Source organism: Meriones unguiculatus, chromosome 14 (assembly GCF_030254825.1).
Source record: "Meriones unguiculatus strain TT.TT164.6M chromosome 14, Bangor_MerUng_6.1, whole genome shotgun sequence".
In the NCBI taxonomy this organism is placed as follows: Eukaryota; Metazoa; Chordata; class Mammalia; order Rodentia; family Muridae; genus Meriones; species Meriones unguiculatus.
The window spans coordinates 62,402,467-62,420,194 of NC_083361.1; the positions used below are offsets into that span (position 1 = coordinate 62,402,467).

The window sequence follows — 17,728 nt, forward strand, 5'->3', positions numbered from 1 at the left end:
CATACCCTGAGCTAACACCACCAAATGCCATTCTAGAGATTTGTGCTTTGTTTACTTTCAGATAGAAAGGCCTTAGCAGGGAAAGGCTTTCAGAAATGAATTTCCATTCAGGCCAGTAATCCTGTGCCCAGAAAGGTGGGAGACGAGTTTAATCAATAGGACAGCCAAGGAGCTGACCGGGAGGATGATATGACATGCTCATGCTGGCAACTCCCCACCCCATACCTTTCTCTGTCTGCTCCTTGGGTGAACTCTTCCCTTTTTCTCTTTTCCCAAATTAAGTGCATAAACCCCACCTTCCTGGAAACATTCCTTTTGTTCCTCTAGCATCTTCCTGGCTCAACCTGTCAGTCGTACTACTTGATCATCACGAGCTTCCCCCCTACTCCTTCTGTGTGCTGAGGAATTGGGGCCAAGGCTTACATTTCTTTGTAGGATTCAGTCATTCAGCTCCCTGCTTGCTGTACCCGTGGCCCTAGGCAGAGGCAGTAGTACTTTTTGAATCCACAGTGTGCTCCCCAACTCATTCCAGCATCCCCAAGGTTAAGCTGGGTTTTATCACCGGTTCTGGTATCCAGGCTACAAGAGAGGCTCCTTCCCCTGATCTGGAGATGGGTTGGCTAAAACAGGACGCACCATAGAGCTCCAAACCACTGATCGGAAAAGAGCCCCGAACAACTCTCATCACATTTTCTAGGAGTGAAACACAAGCATCTGTTGCCTTAAACCACCGAGACACTCTGGGGCTTTGTCATTGTATCAGGTCTGGATTCTTGGGCGCAGTATGTGGCAAGACACTCATGACACCGAGAGACAGACGGTGTCTGTTCCAAATACATCTCACGCAAATGAAACTAAAAAACGGGAAGATGTGGAGAAGAAAAAGGAAGCTAGCAGTGCGCACGCGCACAGCTTTGGAACTGTGGACAGTGGGAATGGAACAGAACTCACAGCCTCGGGCCTAGTGCCAGGTTTCCACCCAGAATTGCTAACTGGGAAAGGTGTTAATGGTCCACAAGTTTCCAGAATAAATCAGAACTGTGATGGCTCTTGGTGGAGGGACCCGCTTACTCCCCATTCTGCCTCCAGGGTAAACAAGAACTCCTGAGCCATGCCTGACAGGGACACAGGAGCGCTGTTTAATGAGCAGCTTGTAACAGAAGCTGACTGTGTTATGTAGGAACAGATCACTCTCCATTTCCTTTCTGTCTCCTCAGTTGCTCTGGCCAATTTAGAGACTGTTCGTGGCTGACTTGTAGATGGTTCCTTTCCTTGGGATAACAGCTGGGTGTTAAAACACCAACTAATTAATTTTGCCTTCCCAAATGAGGTTAGCTGGGTGCATCCAGAGAGTTGTATTGACAATGCACCTTTAATATCTTAGTCTTGAGATTTTAATTAGAAAGCAAAGTAATCTCGAAGACGGCAGTAATTATTTTTCAAATTGGCCACCCCAATGACTGTGACGGTTAAGCACTGTATTTTATGAGCATGGACGGCAATCAATGAGGATTGCCAAAGCTATCTTTAAACTGCTTTCTTCCTTCACCCTGGATGCTTGGGCGCAGTATGTGGGTAAGAACAGTGGTGCCACTGGTTGGAGACAGGACAAAGAGGGCTTTCTCCAAGAAGCTAATGACACTGTGGGACGGGGCTCATGATGTCCTTGTGGTGGCAGGACTATATCACAGGGAGATGTGAAGGGTGTTCGGTGATGCTTTGTGCAAGATGGGCAGTAAAGCCCAGAAGGGACTTCACCATTGAGGCTACTGCTTTGTGGTCTTCTGCATAAGCACCCTCAGCCTGGATCTGAAGGTCCCACAATCCATTGCTGACTTTTCCTTGGCTGTACAGTGAGGTCTCCGTTACGCCTTCGTTTTTCTCAGGATGAATGTGTCCATTTTGCATGACTTACTTCTGGCTTTACTTTAGAATTTTGGGCTGCTGTCAAGAGTTGGTAAAATGCCTGCTTTGCAAAACGGAGGGTTGGAGCTCAATCCCTCCCAAAGTTGGAGGTAGGCAGCCTAATCTTTGAGTCTTATATCCTGCACTGAGAGACTCTGTCTCAAAAGAAAACCACGAAGGTGTTTGACACCTGAGGAAAGGTACCAGAGGTTGACTTCTGATCACCATATATACACATATGGATGATCACAAGTGTGCATGTGTGTGTTGAAGCTATGGGAATGAGGTAGGCTTCTGGTTCCTAGGTATCTAGGTCTCCACTTTTATCTACACAAATGTTCTCTCTAGCTCAAATATACTTCTAACATGACAAAGCCACCAAAAGTTTCAATGCTCCCACAAGTACATAGGACAAAAGCAATGGCCCCAGTCAGACTGGACATACCAGTGATCTAGGACTGCAAATCTCCCTCATTACCACCCGGTACCACCCAACTGTCACTACAGCATCTTGGTTTCCTTCAAAGCCTTTCCTATACGTTCTTGGTCAGCTGCTCTTGAATGTTCTCAGTTGCCATATCACTTCCTGCTGGAGCCTCCAGGCCCTCACTAGGCGGCTTAGGTCCTTTCCCCTATCACAGCACCCACCTGTCGCCCTTGATTTGTTTGCCTATAACTTCCTCCCTGCACTTCTAAATTCTATAAGAAACAAGAAGACTTCCCATTTTTGTTTAACCCTAGGTGCTAGCATAGGAGGTGCATGAAGTTCATACTTCACAAATCTTCCGTGATAACTGGTGAGCAGAGCTCATGGGTCACTGTGAAGGCACCATCAGGAAAGATGTGTGGACTCACTCAGCTTTATTCTACCCATCCTGGCAGCAACCAGAACTATGTATACTAACACAAGTCTAGACAGAATGTTTCTTCAACAAAGGAGTAAAACACACACACACACACACACACACACAAACCCCATGATGCTGGTATTTAAGGGGTTCTTCCTGCTACAAAGTGGGTGCTTTGGGTGTAGAGAAACTGTTTTTCATGCTTAAACATCACCTGTGACTCTAGAGGGTCACAAGAACTCTAGAAAGACCATGTATTGGGAGCTTTAACCTTGTAGCCAGATTCTAGAGTTTAAAGTAATGCTACATACAAACAAACAGATTATATCCAACCTTGTTCATAATCAAAGGACTCCAGTTTCAAACAACTATCAGATGCTAGTTTTCACTAGATTGTTAAAAAATGACAAATGTTGATAATACATATTTTGGAGAGGTTTTGGGAAAACAGGTATTTTCAATAATTGTAGGTCAAAGTAAATTGGTACCTACCTTTAGGGAGGGCAATTTGGCAATATCTATAAAAATCAACAAGGCATGTATCCATCTCCCTTTTTTAGCAAAGGCACTTCTAAAGAGCAGGCCCACAGATACATATATACTTACAGAAATCATCATACGTGATGAATGAATTCATGATTACTGCAGCAAAGACTGGGAACAATGCCTCTGCCTACACAGGTGATGAGCCAGATGTACCACGTACGACCAGGCAGCTTTGAGGGACCGTGATGTGGTGTGCGCCCATATGGAATAATTTTCAGTTTAGAAAGGTGTGAGAAGAGACACAGACACAGACACAGAGAGCCAGCTTCACTGCTTGCCTTCTGAAGGAGGGTGAGACATGAGGGGTTCACTTCCTTTTCGCCTAAACTTCTTTCATATAATTTGGATTATCTTTTTGTTATATTCACTGCTGTTTGACACACACACACACACCATTAAAAATAAAGAAGGCTGGGAGACAGCCCACATGGTAAAGCCAGATCCCCAGAAGCCATGTTTAATAAGTCAGGTATGGTGGCACGTGCTTGCATGTGCTGGGGAGGTAGAGACAGGCAGATCCCCGGGGTTTGCTCACCAACCACTCTAACCTAGTTGGTAAGCTTCACATTCCATGAAGAGACTGGATGTGGGGGGAAAATTGAAAGCTCTTAAGGAATAACATCTCTGGCCCACACCACGACTACCACCACATTAACACACATACACACACTCACAAATAAATAAATGCCGGTGTCTGAATGTCAGCCAATACTACAGACAATTTATTTATGTATCTATGAGTATATATGCTCATATATAAATCTAATATTATCTATCTATCTATCTATCTATCTATCTATCTATCTATCTATCATCTATCTATCTCTCTGTCTATCTACACATGTACACCTGCATGCCAGAGAGGACATCAGATCTCATTATAGGTGGTTGTTAGCCACCACGTGGTTGCTGGGAATTCCAGTGTTCTTAACTGCTGAGCCACCTTTTCTTCTTTATAGAACACACTTCTGGAAAGGTAACTCTAGCTCCTCGACTACCTGCCCACTGGAGCAAAGTGGAACCAGCAAAAGAGAAGGGTGTGGGCTAGAGATGTAAATTCTGCACTTTCTGCACTGGGGTAGCCTTGGGCTGTCCCTTGGTTGTCTGCACCTTCTGTCCTCTCGCCCAGTTTGCTCTCTGGCCTTCAGGCTTCTGCTCAGAGTGACAGGTGGCCAGACCCCCCTCCACTGGTCTTCCCTTCTAAGCCCTGGTGGGAGGGGACCTGAATCAGTGCCATCCCAAGGCGAGGCTCAGCATTCCTGGCACTTAACTTGGCACCCATTCACAGGGTGTCTGCACAGGGCCAGCAGGCTGCTGCCCTGCTCAAGGGGTGGCCCTCTCCGTAGGTCACAGCCTCCCCAGTTGTTGTAATTGAATTAAAACCATTCATGACCAGCTGCCGTCTAGTTTCCCACTTACTGTGCCACACTTTACTGCCTGGCTGCCCTACACCCTGCTACTCGCCTCCCTGGCTAACCGCCAGCCAGGGCACTGGGCCACTCTGCAGGCTGGCAAAGTCCTTGGGAGAGCAGGGTCCTTGTTGGCACTCGAGGCTGGGCTCTGCCAGCCACTGGCTTTGTGTTGTGCTCCCTGCTCCCTGAAATACCTGGGTCACTATCTCAGATGGGCCAGAGCTGGTAACTGCAGTGATTCATTGGATCAAAGAATTCTGGAGTAGAGCATAACTGTTATGGACTGAATTGTGTTCCTTGAATTCATTGGTTGAAAGCTGTCCTGTCTAACTCTTAATACCTTGGTATGTGACTTTATTTGGAGATAAGATCTCATAGAAGTATCTAGATTAAAATTAGACATTAGGATGGGCTTTAATCCAAGTTATCTTTTATCTTTGTAAATGGGAATGTTTGTGCGATGTGAGTGTGAAGACAGCCACTTACAGACAGACTGATGTAGATTTTTCACAGCCTTTACAGGGGGGTCCAACCCCGCCAACATTTAAATTTTGGGGTGCCCAGCTTCTAGAACTATGAGATAACACATTTATACAGTATAGGAGCATCAGTACTTTGCTTAGGCCACCCTCAGTGAACTCTGTACCAACTGTGTGAACGACATGGATACCCCTTTTCACAGCCCGTGAGGGGATTCACTCTGCGCAGACATCTCAAAAGATGCTGAGGATTCATTACTTCCTAAAGGAGCCACCTGCCTGCCAAGGCTCTCAGGTGTTGGGATGTTCTCATCAGTGGCCAGATGGCTTCCTCTCCCAACCACTCTCCTCCACCTACCCACAGCCTCACGGGCCCAATCTAGCCGTCCCTCAAGGGCTCTATTTCATCAGCCTCAAGCACCCTGGGAGCTTTTAAGTGCCTGATGAGAGTCCCTGGCTGAATGAAGATGCTCTGATACTCCCCGGAGTCTTCTCTTCCCAAATGTTTCAAGTCCTCAATTTTCTGCCACGGTGGTCCTTTTCCAGTCTGGCACCCCCAAAGCATATGTGACTCTTTAAGTAGAATCTGGCTAAACAGAGTAATAAAGTGACCCCTGACCTCCCTGGCTCTAAAAGGTGCTAAAACATCCACAGCTGTGTACCAAGATCATGGAAACCTTCGTGGTGGCCATCTGTCCACTCACAGTTTCAAGCCACTGCAGAATTTTGGATTTGTCGAGAATTCTCAGTTTCTTCCCTTAGATTGACTGAGACCCTGACTATTGAGACGTCCACTGAAATCAACTCATTTGTGAATGTGTTCAATGACCCAACAGTGACTGATTTTAGTTAGCCATTGGCAAAAGTGGAGACAATGTCTGAGCCTGGGGTCAGGGTCACAGAGGTTTCAATAAGGTCAACATGAACACCATAAATTAGCACACTTGGAGGGTCGGTGGTCACTGGAGGGTGGTTGGTCCTTCTGTCACAGATATGAGGAGTTGACGGTGGGATAGTTAGAGAACTCTCAATCTTCTATAGGCAGATCCTAGTTCTAGCTTCTCCCTCTCACTAGTTAATATCTCTGAGTCTTAGTTTCCTTTTGGGTAATAGGAGAAGTAAACTAGCATTCCATCTACAAGGCTGTTCCAAGAGGAAAGCTAACATTTGTCCTCTTTCACGGGACACAGCTCTTCAAGTTGCCATAAAGTGCCTTGTGACCATAGCTGACTAACACCCTGTGTAAATAAAGCAACTACATAAATCCCAGTGTACCTCTCTGTTCTTCCCTTCACTCAGGGACCCTGGGACAGCATGCCTTGCTTCTTTCTGGCAAGCACACCTACCTGCGATGTTTCTTTCCTCCCTCTGTTTATGAAACCCTGGTTGAATAACCTTTCCAAACTCAGGCTCACTGGTGTCCACAGTTTCCCCATGTTTAAAAAAAAATTTGGAGCCAAGATGACAGCCTCCATTGTCCTTCCAGTGCAGCTTAATTTAGTTTAGAGAAGAGCATAGTCAGCTGCTCAGAGGACCTACCTAATGGCAGATCCCCCCCTGGGATGTTAATTGGTCTTGATTTAGTGATGGCAATGGCTCTCAAGTTTATGCTCTGCACCAGAATTAGGTGGAAAGCCTGTTAAAACACAGATTGCTGGAGGCTTTCCTAGGGCTTGTGGTTCTGTACGTCTGGGTGGTCTGAACATCTGCATTTCTAAAAAATTCCCAGATGATCCAGAGTCCATACTGGGAGCCTCTAGCTTAGGGCAGCAAATGGACCCATGGGTAATGTATCAAAGACCATCTCACTTTCTCCATACCATAGATCCATGCCCATCCTCTTTAAAGAGAAGACAGGAGTTGAGGAATTGTTTTATTTCTGTAGTTTGTTTTTATATTTTTGCAACTGCTGAGCATGGAGCCGAGTTTCATGTGTGCAAAGCAAAAGAACTGTCTCCTGACCTATCCCTGTCTTTTGTAGCCTCATTACAAGCTACTTCTATTTCTTTGGGTTTTGCCTGCAAGATAATGCAGCTTTTTGGTGCTGTTATTGTTTTTCTTGCTACTTCTATAAGCTCAAGCCCAGTTTGGTTTTGCTCTTCTTGACATTATTCTTCTAGAGTCACCTCACTATTTCCTAGTCATGTGAACTAGAGATTAAAAGAAGCTGATGAGGAGCGATGTAAGAGTCCTGGATCTGTCCCTTTGCAGGGGGCCTTGTGCATAGAAAAGTTACTCACTTTTTCTCTCTTTAAAAGGAGGGTAAGGAGACTAAGTCTAGTTTTACCATTACATGGGATAAGGCTCAGCACAGTGTCTGGCCCATAAGCAATAGCTAAGGTATCATGTGCCCCTTACGTATTTTCCTATCTTCCATTTCAGTTCCCCCACAGAGCATTCAGAATGTGTAGTTGATCAGTTGACACCTGAGCATGTCTGCTTTTCTTCACAAGAATATCTCACATGCAAAGAAACAGTCAAACAGATCAGGGAAGACACATCCTTCTGTTCCAGGGATGAGAAGGTTTTAAGAAGATAGTGTCCCACTAGGTGCTGACGGGTGGAGAGACTCTGTCGCATCCTGATCCTTCATCCTGTCCTACCTGTTGGGTAAGCTGCCCAGGACCTGGATAACGGCTGTGTGAACAGAGTCTCTACACCAGGGTGATGCTCCTAGACCCACTGAACTCCTTCCCTGGCCCCTAAAGATCTGGAAATGAAGAGAAACGAGGAGGCACAAGTTCCTGTTGTGTTTGCTACACTGGGAGTCAGATGAAGTGGCTCTACTCTTGGTTATGCCACTTAATGGCTGAGTCACCTCAGGCAGATCACCTCAGGCAGATCACCAGATCACTGGGTTTTCCTGAGCATTCATTAGCAAAGATACTAGCATGCCTCTGAAGTGGACTCTTGTTTAAGACCCTTACCAGCAGAGCCCAAGAGTTCCAGATTCCCCACGTCCTCACACTTACTTGTTTTCTGGTCACTTTCTTAATTTATTTGATGACAGTTATGTTCCTAGGTGTGAAGTGGTGCCTCGCAGTGATTTTTTTTTTTTTTTCATTCTGCAGTCATCATTGATGCTGAACAGCTTGTCATATGCTAATGGTCATTTGCATATCTTCTTTGGAAAAATGTCTATTCAAATCTTCCTGTTTTTTTTTTTTTTTTTTTTTAAATTGGGTTGTTTATGCTTCTGCCTTTACGCTGCAGGAGTTCTTTATAGATCCTGGGTGTTGGTCCATCACCAAATTTACTACTAGTAAATGCTTCTGCCTCTTCTGTGTGTTTTCTTTTTCACTGCCTGGACAGAGCATCCTTTATGCATAGTTGGTGCCTTCTTTACCACCCCTTCGACGTTTCTCTCATGATTTCATTCTGCACGCCTTGCTAGCCTGTTCCTGCATTTGCTGTCAACATCAGGTAAGGGCAGCCGGCAATGCAGGCAAGTTCTTCCCCTTAGGACACAGGATGCCCACCTTCTCCCTGGGCTCAGTACTCCACAAGATTGAGGGCTCTGTGTAAGGAAATCCATACCAGGGCACCTCCCTTTCCTCCTCTCCTGGCCTGAGGTGGCGCACCCCACCTGTTGCTCCTGCAGTATTCCCTCCTGGAGTGCCTGCAAAGAGAGCAGCCTTCCTTCCAGGATCAACAGCCTGTTTGTTTAAAGGGCTCATTACTGCTGCTTAATGCTATTTTGACAGATGAAAGTGAGTCAATTATGGCTAAAAATAGCTCTGGTTGCAGAGGTTTCTTCCAGGTGGCTGCCTGCACCCCATCCAAAGGACTTTTGCTCTTATTGCCAAAGGGCAGTTCTTTGCCTTCTATTATCTCCTTGAATCTTCAAATCAACTCGAGAAGGACCTCCTTCCAGGGAGGAAAGCCCTTCAAAGCTTGGGGCCTAAGCCCTGGAGATTAAGGTTTCTCTGACAGACCCAGTCTGACAGAAAGAAGTGAAAAGGTGCTGAAGAGGGTCTCTGGAGCCTTGTGACATTCTGGAACAGGTACCAGCCTCAATGGTGGAACACTGAGATTTGTCTCTTTAGATCTTTCTTGGGCCCAGTGGGTTTCCTGTGATAACACATACCAGAATACGTTCAACTTTGGTCATAGGCATGAGTGCCTTAGAGTCACCTTTTTTTTTCATGAGCATGGGTCCTTTGTGGGCAACTCAGATGGCTTCCCATTTATTATGTTGAAGCCCCACTAAAGAGCATTGCAATGTGCCTTAGCTGGTGAGGAATCAGTACTCAGGAGCTTCTTCTGTGGAACAGGGCTGTGATTGGCCCCTTGGTTGGATGGACTGTTGGGTAGGTCAGTTGTATGTATTTGTAACAAACATTTCCGTTTTATGTTCATGAAAGTACTCAGTTCCTAGGCATCTGCTCCCACCCCACCACCCGGGCTTCTCCAGGCTCTTGTATGCTAGAATATGGTACCGGTATCCACCCATTTCCTTAGGCTCTGATCCCGAAATGATGTGAAAAGAGATTCACGCAATACCAGCTGTCCCCAAAGTCTTGTCGCCAGCCAACAACCACCTCGCCGCAACTGTATGATATACCCTGGCCTAGAGCCATCCTGCCAAGCAAGCTTTTTCTGAATTTCTGATTAACAGCAATTGGGAAGAACAGCTATTGTTTTTTTGGAGTCCTAAGTTTGGGGTTGATTTCTTACCCTGTGTGAAATAACTGGAACCAAGTGAGCAAGGGCTTAACATCCAGCTCGGCTGGCTGGTGTGATCCCAGGCAGTTTCCTGGTCCAGATCCCTGGGGGTGGGTCTCTACCTGGCCTCACAGTTGGGAAGAAATGAGCATGAAGTTAAGAATTAACAGCTTGGCTAGGCTGTTGAAAAGCCTAACTGGGTAGCTGTGAACTTAAACAACTCTTCTTCTTCCTTTTCTTCTTCTTTTTCTTTTTTTCCCTCTTTTTCTCCTCCTCCTTTTCTCCTTCTCTTTCTTCTCCTCCTCTCCCTCCTCCTCCTTTATCTATTTTTATTTATATACATTGGTGGTGTGTATCTGTGTGACGGCATCAAATTCCCCGGAACTGGAGTTCCAAAATAGTTGTTTGTTGCCATATGGGTGTTGGGAATTGAACTCAGATCTTCTGGAAGAGCAGCCAGTGCTCTTAACTGCTGAGCCATCATTCTAGCCCCTTTCTTCTTCTTTAATTTTTTAAAAATATTTTTTTCGAGACAGTCTCATGCAGCCCATGCTGGCCATGAACTCACTATGTTGCTGAGGATGACCCTGAACTTCTGATTCCTCCTGCCTCCACCACCCAAATGCTCAGCATACGGCCACCATGCCCTGGCTATGCAGTGCTAGGGACTTGACCCAGGACTTAGTGAAAGAATCAAGGATGATGGTGACAACAGTGGTGACAATGACAGTGAATCTGTATTAACTGTTGCCCAGATATTATCTCATTTAGTCTTTACACCCCAGCATACCCTTCCCATACCTGCTTACTTACAGAGCTGAAAGTGACATATTGAAGTCACCACCATTTGTGTTCCTGATGGAGATCACCTACTGAAGATGGCAGACATGAGACATACCAGCCACCGTCTTCCTTCCCAAATTCATTGCATCTGCTCCTATTTGAGGCTCAATACAACCTCTTACTGTAAGAGCCTGGGAAGTAAGCCCCTCTCCCATAGGAAACCGATGTACCAATCTCCCTCACTGCAGATGGAGGCTCAGAAAGGCCAGGTGGCTTGCTAAGAGGGTTCAACAAATGGGTGTGGAGACGGAGCTTCATCTGAGAGGCAGCCCTGCTTACCTCCCCCCCCCACGCTTAGCCATAACAGCACACTCACCCACGGACTGCGTGCAACAGGCGCAGGGAAGGGTAAGCCGTTCTCACATTGACGTGGTGCTTCAGGATGAGAGCGTTGACCCACTCCACACGCTCCTTGCCACCCCGGGCCATGAAGGCAGGTATCCATAGGATGCTGCCGTTGAGGCCATGCAGCCGCTGCAGCAGTTTCTCCCGCCACGTGGCATTCACCAGGTCCTCAAAGGCCCGCTGGATGACCGAGGGGTTCATGGTCACTAGGTCTGTCTTGAGGCCCACATCCCGGGCATACTCCTGAACTGGAGCCAGGTTGCACCTGAGGGAGTAAAGGCGACATGGTGGTTTGGGGAAGGTGGCCGCTACTGGTTTCTTTCTCTTTCTTCACATAGATGCACCACGGGAACTTCACTGGTCACAACCACCTCCTATCATCTCTTCACTTCTTCCTGTCTTATGTGTTTACTGAGCTCCTTAGACATAAAATGCCACTCTCCTGGAGGCCAGTGTCTAAAAGAGAGACAACAGTGCTTGCCCCCTGTCCCACAATTAGATTGCTCCTAATAGTTGTGCCTTGGCCCTTTAAGTGACCCATCATGAGAGTCAGGGCTCGGAAGACAGATTTTCAGATTCAAAACTCAGATCTGACATGCTCTACCTGTGTGATCCTGGGCATATTTGTCAGCCTCTCTGTGCTTCCTGAGAGCTTCCATCACTTTAGCTGTGATGGAGACCACGTGTACAGTGGGTAGTCAGAAGGCTGCTGGACCATAGCGAGAACATAGCCAATCTTAACTGCTGTCATCTTTCTGCAGGGTAGAGGACTATCGGGTGTCAGAGCAGGGAGGGAAATCTAAAGGATGGAGGAGCAAACGGGCGCTGCTGAACAGGTACAGAAAAAGAGCTTGTCTCTAGTTTGTAAAGTCAGAAGATTCCCACAGAGACTTGTTAAAAACAGGATTCCCCAAGTCCTGCTTCAGCAGGCCTCAGAGCTTAAGAATTTATATGTATTTATGTATATATGCAACGTGCATACATATCCTTTCTAAAAATCTCTTCTTCCCTGGGTTCCAAGCAGCTTTAAAAACACCATGCTATGGTGTTTTTTTTTTTTTTTGCACAAAAAATTTTGCCCGAGGGCAGAGAATGTGGAACAGCATGGGTGTTTAGAGGAAGGTGTGTGAATTGGTCTGACTAACAAATATTACATAAATAAGACAGGGAGCAAGAGGGAAGCCAGATGAGATAGTAGAGGTTGGGTATGCAAGGCAAGGACTTGGCTCTGACGACGCTAGGGGAGCACTTGAAGGGTTTTGAGGAAAAGAGCAACGCGAGCAGATCTGCCTACAGCATTCTCTTGTTTAACTCATCAGCCTGCCCATTAGCCTCACTGGAGGACTGGCTAACGGCCTCAAGCATTCTGTCCCAGGTGTGCTCTCAGGGCCTCCTGCCTGTGTTGAGGGACCCCGGGGACTGAGTCTGCAGCTAGGAAGCACTGTCTTCCTAGAGGGCAAGAAAAACTTTCCGATGGGTGGAGATGTACTCGAGAAGCTGGAGCATGTGTGTGGAGTGTGGAGGCTGGCTAGGTGTGAGTGAGGGGCCAGGCGCCATCACTTCACACACACCATCTGCCCCACCTCGGAGCCACAGCTTCTCCTCTTTGGCTGGGAAAGAAAGTCAGCTAAATAGCTAGCAAGCTGGCAACCTTGAGCCCTGGGCTACACTGGCCACTTGGCTAGTATTTTTCCACAGGCCAGCTCATTTTAATGTGAACCCGTATTAATAATGATCCTGTTTTACAGCTAAGAGGGAGGAAAGCCTCAGTTGCTAATTAATTTGCCCATATTCCCTGAGCCAGAAGGGGAACATTAGGATTCAGACTTAGTAGTGTCTGACTCAGAAGCTCTTGAACCCTTCAGAGCCTCCCCAAATGCCTCTGGTCTCCGTCCCTAGCCCCAGCCTTGCTGTCTTATACTGTGGCCTAAATACTGTTAGGGAGAGAAATGCTGGGGACCTCTTCAGATGCCCTGGAGAGGGAGAGCGGGTGGTAATTCCAGCACAGTGATAAGTTTCGAGTCTCCAAGGCCAGGTGAGCCAGGATTCCAACGCTTGCTTAGAGTTGGGCTTGTTTGTGGACTGACTTCCCACTCCCGAGAGCAGAGGCAGGGGGATTTAATCCTGGCCAGGCTCACCTCTCCAGGAGGTGGGAAACACACTGATTACTATAGTGACAATCTGAAAGGCCTCTACTGAAAGGGGCATCGAGGTATTCATAACCTCTGAGGGCAGGACTACACAAAGCAGGGGCCTCACACCTGCGTGGGGTGGGAGTGGGGGTCTGTGGGGCCAAGCTTGCCCAGTGCTCTGTCTCAGTGAGGATGTTGCTGTTAGTCATGCCACTGGGAAGAAGAGTGCGCGAGTTAAATAAGCTCATAACGTGCACACGCTAACACTGAATGCTATGAGCATGCTATTAATGACATGCTGAGGGCACAGCACATCTTAAGGGACTATGCTGATGGTGATTTGTGTGTGTGTATGTATGTATGTATGTGTGAGTATGTGTATCTATACATGTGTATATGTGTAGGCATGTGTGTATATGTGTATATATGTATACGTGTGTATGTATGTATATGTAAGTGTGTGCCCCTGTGTGTATATGGGGGTATATACATGTGTATGTGTGTATGTGTGACTATGTATGTGTGCCTCTGTGTGTGTATGTATGTGCATATGTGTGTGCATACATGTGTATATGTGTAGGCATGTGTGTATGTGTGTGTATACGTGTGTGACTGTATGTATGTGTCTGTATGTGCCTCTCTGTGTGTATGTATATGTGTGTATATACATGCGTATATGAGTAGGCGTGTGTATATGTGTGTGTAGTATATGAATATGTCTGTGTGTGTATGCGTGTGTGTGCATGTGTGCTGCTCAGAAGAATGAAGCTGAGGATGGCCTCTCTCCTCATCCTAGCATTGCAGTCTATGTCATCCTCTTGGGCCTAGCCTAGCTGTCCTGGCCATCACAAGTCCCAGCAGTCAGTGCGCAGTCAGCATCTGCTCAACAGAGCCTCTGGGACCAGTTCTTGCTTCCCCATCTTCCCCTCTTCTGTCTGTTCTTCCTTGTGGGAGGTGTTGCATGTCACAAGCTCACTTGCTCCATGTGAGCTGGCATCTACTAGGACTCCTGAGGTCCTATTCCCCAGTAGTTTTCTGAGGGAGTGTCAATGTCCTATGTATCCCTCCCATGGAGGAGGGAAGAAAAATAAACAAGGGCAACTAATTTTGCGGACTTTGATACACAGAGGCAGACATCCCTTAAGACCCTCTCGGTCTTTGCCATCAGTGTTCAGCCCTGAGCGATCCTCCTGTGTGCTAGCAGGACCTTATCCTGGAGGTCGAGACACAGACACAAAAGACTGCTGTCATTTCAGGAGCTCGCTGTCTGGGGGTGTGGAGACACAAGGTTTATAGAGAATGAATACTCAGTGTACCCTCGTGTGGGGACACAGGGCAGGCCCACCTATGCTAATGTTCATGACTTCATGTTCTCTGTATTACGTGAGGGAGTGAGTATATGTGTGCTTGCAGATGTGGGGTCTGCTGATCATGCTATATCCTCTCTAAGTGCATCCTGCATACCGCCCTTGGGGTCTTGGGGAAATCTAGTCTCAGGGTCACTCCATGCCTGATGCCTCTGCCTTTCAACAAGCCAGAGATCAGTATCCACATTCAAGGGTGGAGAAAGCTGGCTTAGTGTCTGGAAAGGCTTCTTCATGGGACGTCCTCAGAATCAGCCAGTGCAACCCAAATATTTTACAGATATAACCAAGGCCCAGGAAGGGTGGAGTGATCTACTCCAAGTCACATGACCATCAGCGCTAAGACTGAGCTTCAGAATCCACGACTGTGGGCCTACCTTGGCCATGGCCTCTAGAAATTCTCTTTTCATTGAGCTTGCCACCCCAGCCCCATTTGATAACGCCAACCGTATTCATTCAGGGTGAACCTCCTCCCTCCAGGTGGGAGAAGGGCTTAGGGTGGTATGGAAAGCTGACTGCGGAAACTTAGAACAGAGGAAAGGGGCATGTTCTGCAAGAGTTACAGTAGGTCAGCAAGGCTGCCTCACTGCTGTCTGCCTTCTGGAGGTGCTGACCTGGGGAGCTGCTCTGTGTCCTCCACTTTAACAGCCATCCTTCTACCCCATCACCCCTCTGGCTTTCAGTCAGACAAGTTCCCACACACTTTCCTTTCTTTTCCTCCTCAAACTTTCTCTTAACCAATCTTTAGACTGGAGGAGGGCTTGGAAAGGTAGGGGACAGAGCTATTGGCTCCGCCAGGCACAGGGAGACCTAGCCAAGGGAAACAAAAAGAAAGTAACTGGTACCTAGGCTATTGCAGCATCTCCAGTCTTGGGGGATTCAGGGGTCATTACACTCATTTCCTCCCGTGTCCTCTGGTTTGGAGGATGCTCTGGTCATGATGCTCCTGAAGCCTTAGAATGACAGTCTCTTTGCATGAGGGCAGTCTTAACAGAAATGTGAGATACGACACACATTTCTGCCAGAGCTGGGAGAACTTTGGGATGAAATGTGAGCCACCATGTGTCCTATTTTTGTCCAGGAGACAGTACTGCCTTGTTCCTGAGTTTGTATGGCTCGAGGATCAGGTGTCAGGGCCATGGGTAACTGTCACAATATCCTCAGTGATAGCAAAACAAGAGCTGCTATCATAGAGAAAGCGACTGTTGAGTTTCTTTATCTCTCTTCATTTCCTAGGTTTTGACTCTAGGATTCTAAAATTACAGGCAGAATACCACCTCTCAGAACACTGGGAAGAGTTTTACAGCTCTGGCCCAGTAAGTATCCATCTAGATTTTCTTAATCCTTTTGTACCAGGCTCTGTCTAGTGTTCGGAGAACAAGCTGGTTCTGTAAGGGGCCAGACAATAAATATTTCCAGCCTTTCAGCCTCTATGTGCTCTGTGTTGCTTTAGCAAAAACAACCCTGCTTTGCTCAGAAAGCCGTTAGCAGTGTGAGGATGGCCTTACATGGCTGTGTTATAATAGTTTTGTTTTGTTTTTGTTTTTGTTTTTTAACAAAACTTACTAAGGGACATAGTCTGCCCACCTCTGTATTCTCTCAGTGATTCCCAACCTTAGATATAACCCAGAATCACCTGAACTCTCTGGGTCACACAATGCCCTTGTCCTGTCCCCCAGGGTAATTTAATTGATTAGATGTACATTCTGATCGGGAGACAAGGCTCCCTGTGGTGACTAATCTTATTCCAGGATGAATAAGAAGGGTGTGCGTGTTGGGGGGGGGGGGTGAGCTGAGCACAAACACTTAGCTGTTTCTTTCTTTCTCCTTCTTTCTTTCTTTCTTTCTTTCTTTCTTTCTTTCTTTCTTTCTTTCTTTCTTTCTTTCTTTCTTCCTTTCTTTTTCTTCATTTATCTGTTTCCCAACTACAGGTGCAATCTGACCAGCTGCCTCATACTCTTGTTGCCACTGCTATGCCTTCTCCATCATGATGGACCCTTATAACATGGGCTGCAAACAAAGCCCTTCTTTCTTTAAGTTGCTTTTGTCAGAGGTTTGGCCACAGCAATGAGACAAGGAACTAATGCTTTCTCAAAGCAATGACGACAAGCAGCGAAGGTTGAGAACAGGATGCACCCAACTAACGCGTCTTGTTTCAGTCACTCAGCTTCAAGATACCTGCCTCTCAGAGCCAAGGCGCTTGCTGTGGGTGGACGGTTACCTTATGACGAAGCTGTGTGTGTCAATCTCCTGCCCACAGCCGCTGTTCAGCAAGACCCCCGAGTTGCCCACGATGGCACAAGTCTGGAAATGCTTATTTTTCAGGGGTGAGGTTCTGGGTAGGAGTTCATAGAGGTTCTGGGACACGTTCATTGTGCTGTCTCGATCAAAGATATAGTGAATAATGTCTCCAGGCTTCAGGGTCCCCTTGAGGACAGAAATATCTTTCTCCGCATCCAAGAACTTTAAAATTTGCTTCCTGTGAAAACCAAATGAAGAAAGTTGCCATGCTGCTAGATGCTCTTTACTGGCTCAGATGTTCTGTTCTGTCCTGCAAGGATCCTGCAACCCAGAAAACAGGGGAGCACATGCAGAGCTCAAACGCTCTCAGGAACGCTCTCTAGGCTTTACACAAGGCCCCGGACCAGCGTTTCTCAACTTTCCTAACACTGTGACCCTTTAATACAGTGCCTCATGTTGAGGTGACTCTCAACCGTAACAATTATTTTCATTGCTACTTCATAACTGTGATCTTGCTACTGTTATGAATTACAATGTAAATATATGATATGTGACCCCAAAGATGTCTCAACCCACAGGCTGAGAGACACTGCCCTAGTTGGAAGGGTGCTGAACAAACGACAGGAGACCTTTTGTGCTGGGCAAACACAGCCCTGTGGCCCCACCCTGCATCAAACTGTCTATCTTAGGGGAACTGTCATCTAACAGGAAGATCTAAAAAGGAACAAGAAGTCAGAGTATTGTGTGCCATCATTCCTCATTGGCCTCTGCTTTCCCAAGAGGGCTTCTACTGGCATAGGTCTGTAGAGCTGTGATGGGGAATTACTACTTCTGCCTGGAAGGTCCAGTGAGCGTGGCCTCCCAGCCTGTGCACTGGCCAGTTTTGTAGATTGCTTCTTATTCCTCTTGTTGCTGTCTAGTGAGGTTTATGAATTGTGACATCCTCCT

General features: G+C 46.8%; 1 protein-coding gene across 1 annotated transcript in view; it reads right to left on the reverse strand.

Annotated features, from left to right (window-relative positions):
* Positions 1–17,728, reverse strand: part of St8sia2 (ST8 alpha-N-acetyl-neuraminide alpha-2,8-sialyltransferase 2) — a 71,357-nt gene that overhangs the window by 8,378 nt on the left and 45,251 nt on the right. Inside the window, exons 4-5 of the mRNA XM_021645749.2 lie at positions 16,761–17,018; positions 11,015–11,308 (exon numbers count right to left, since the gene is read on the reverse strand). Of these exons, the coding sequence (XP_021501424.1) occupies positions 11,015–11,308; positions 16,761–17,018 (552 nt within the window). The remainder of the gene's footprint in view (positions 1–11,014; positions 11,309–16,760; positions 17,019–17,728) is intronic.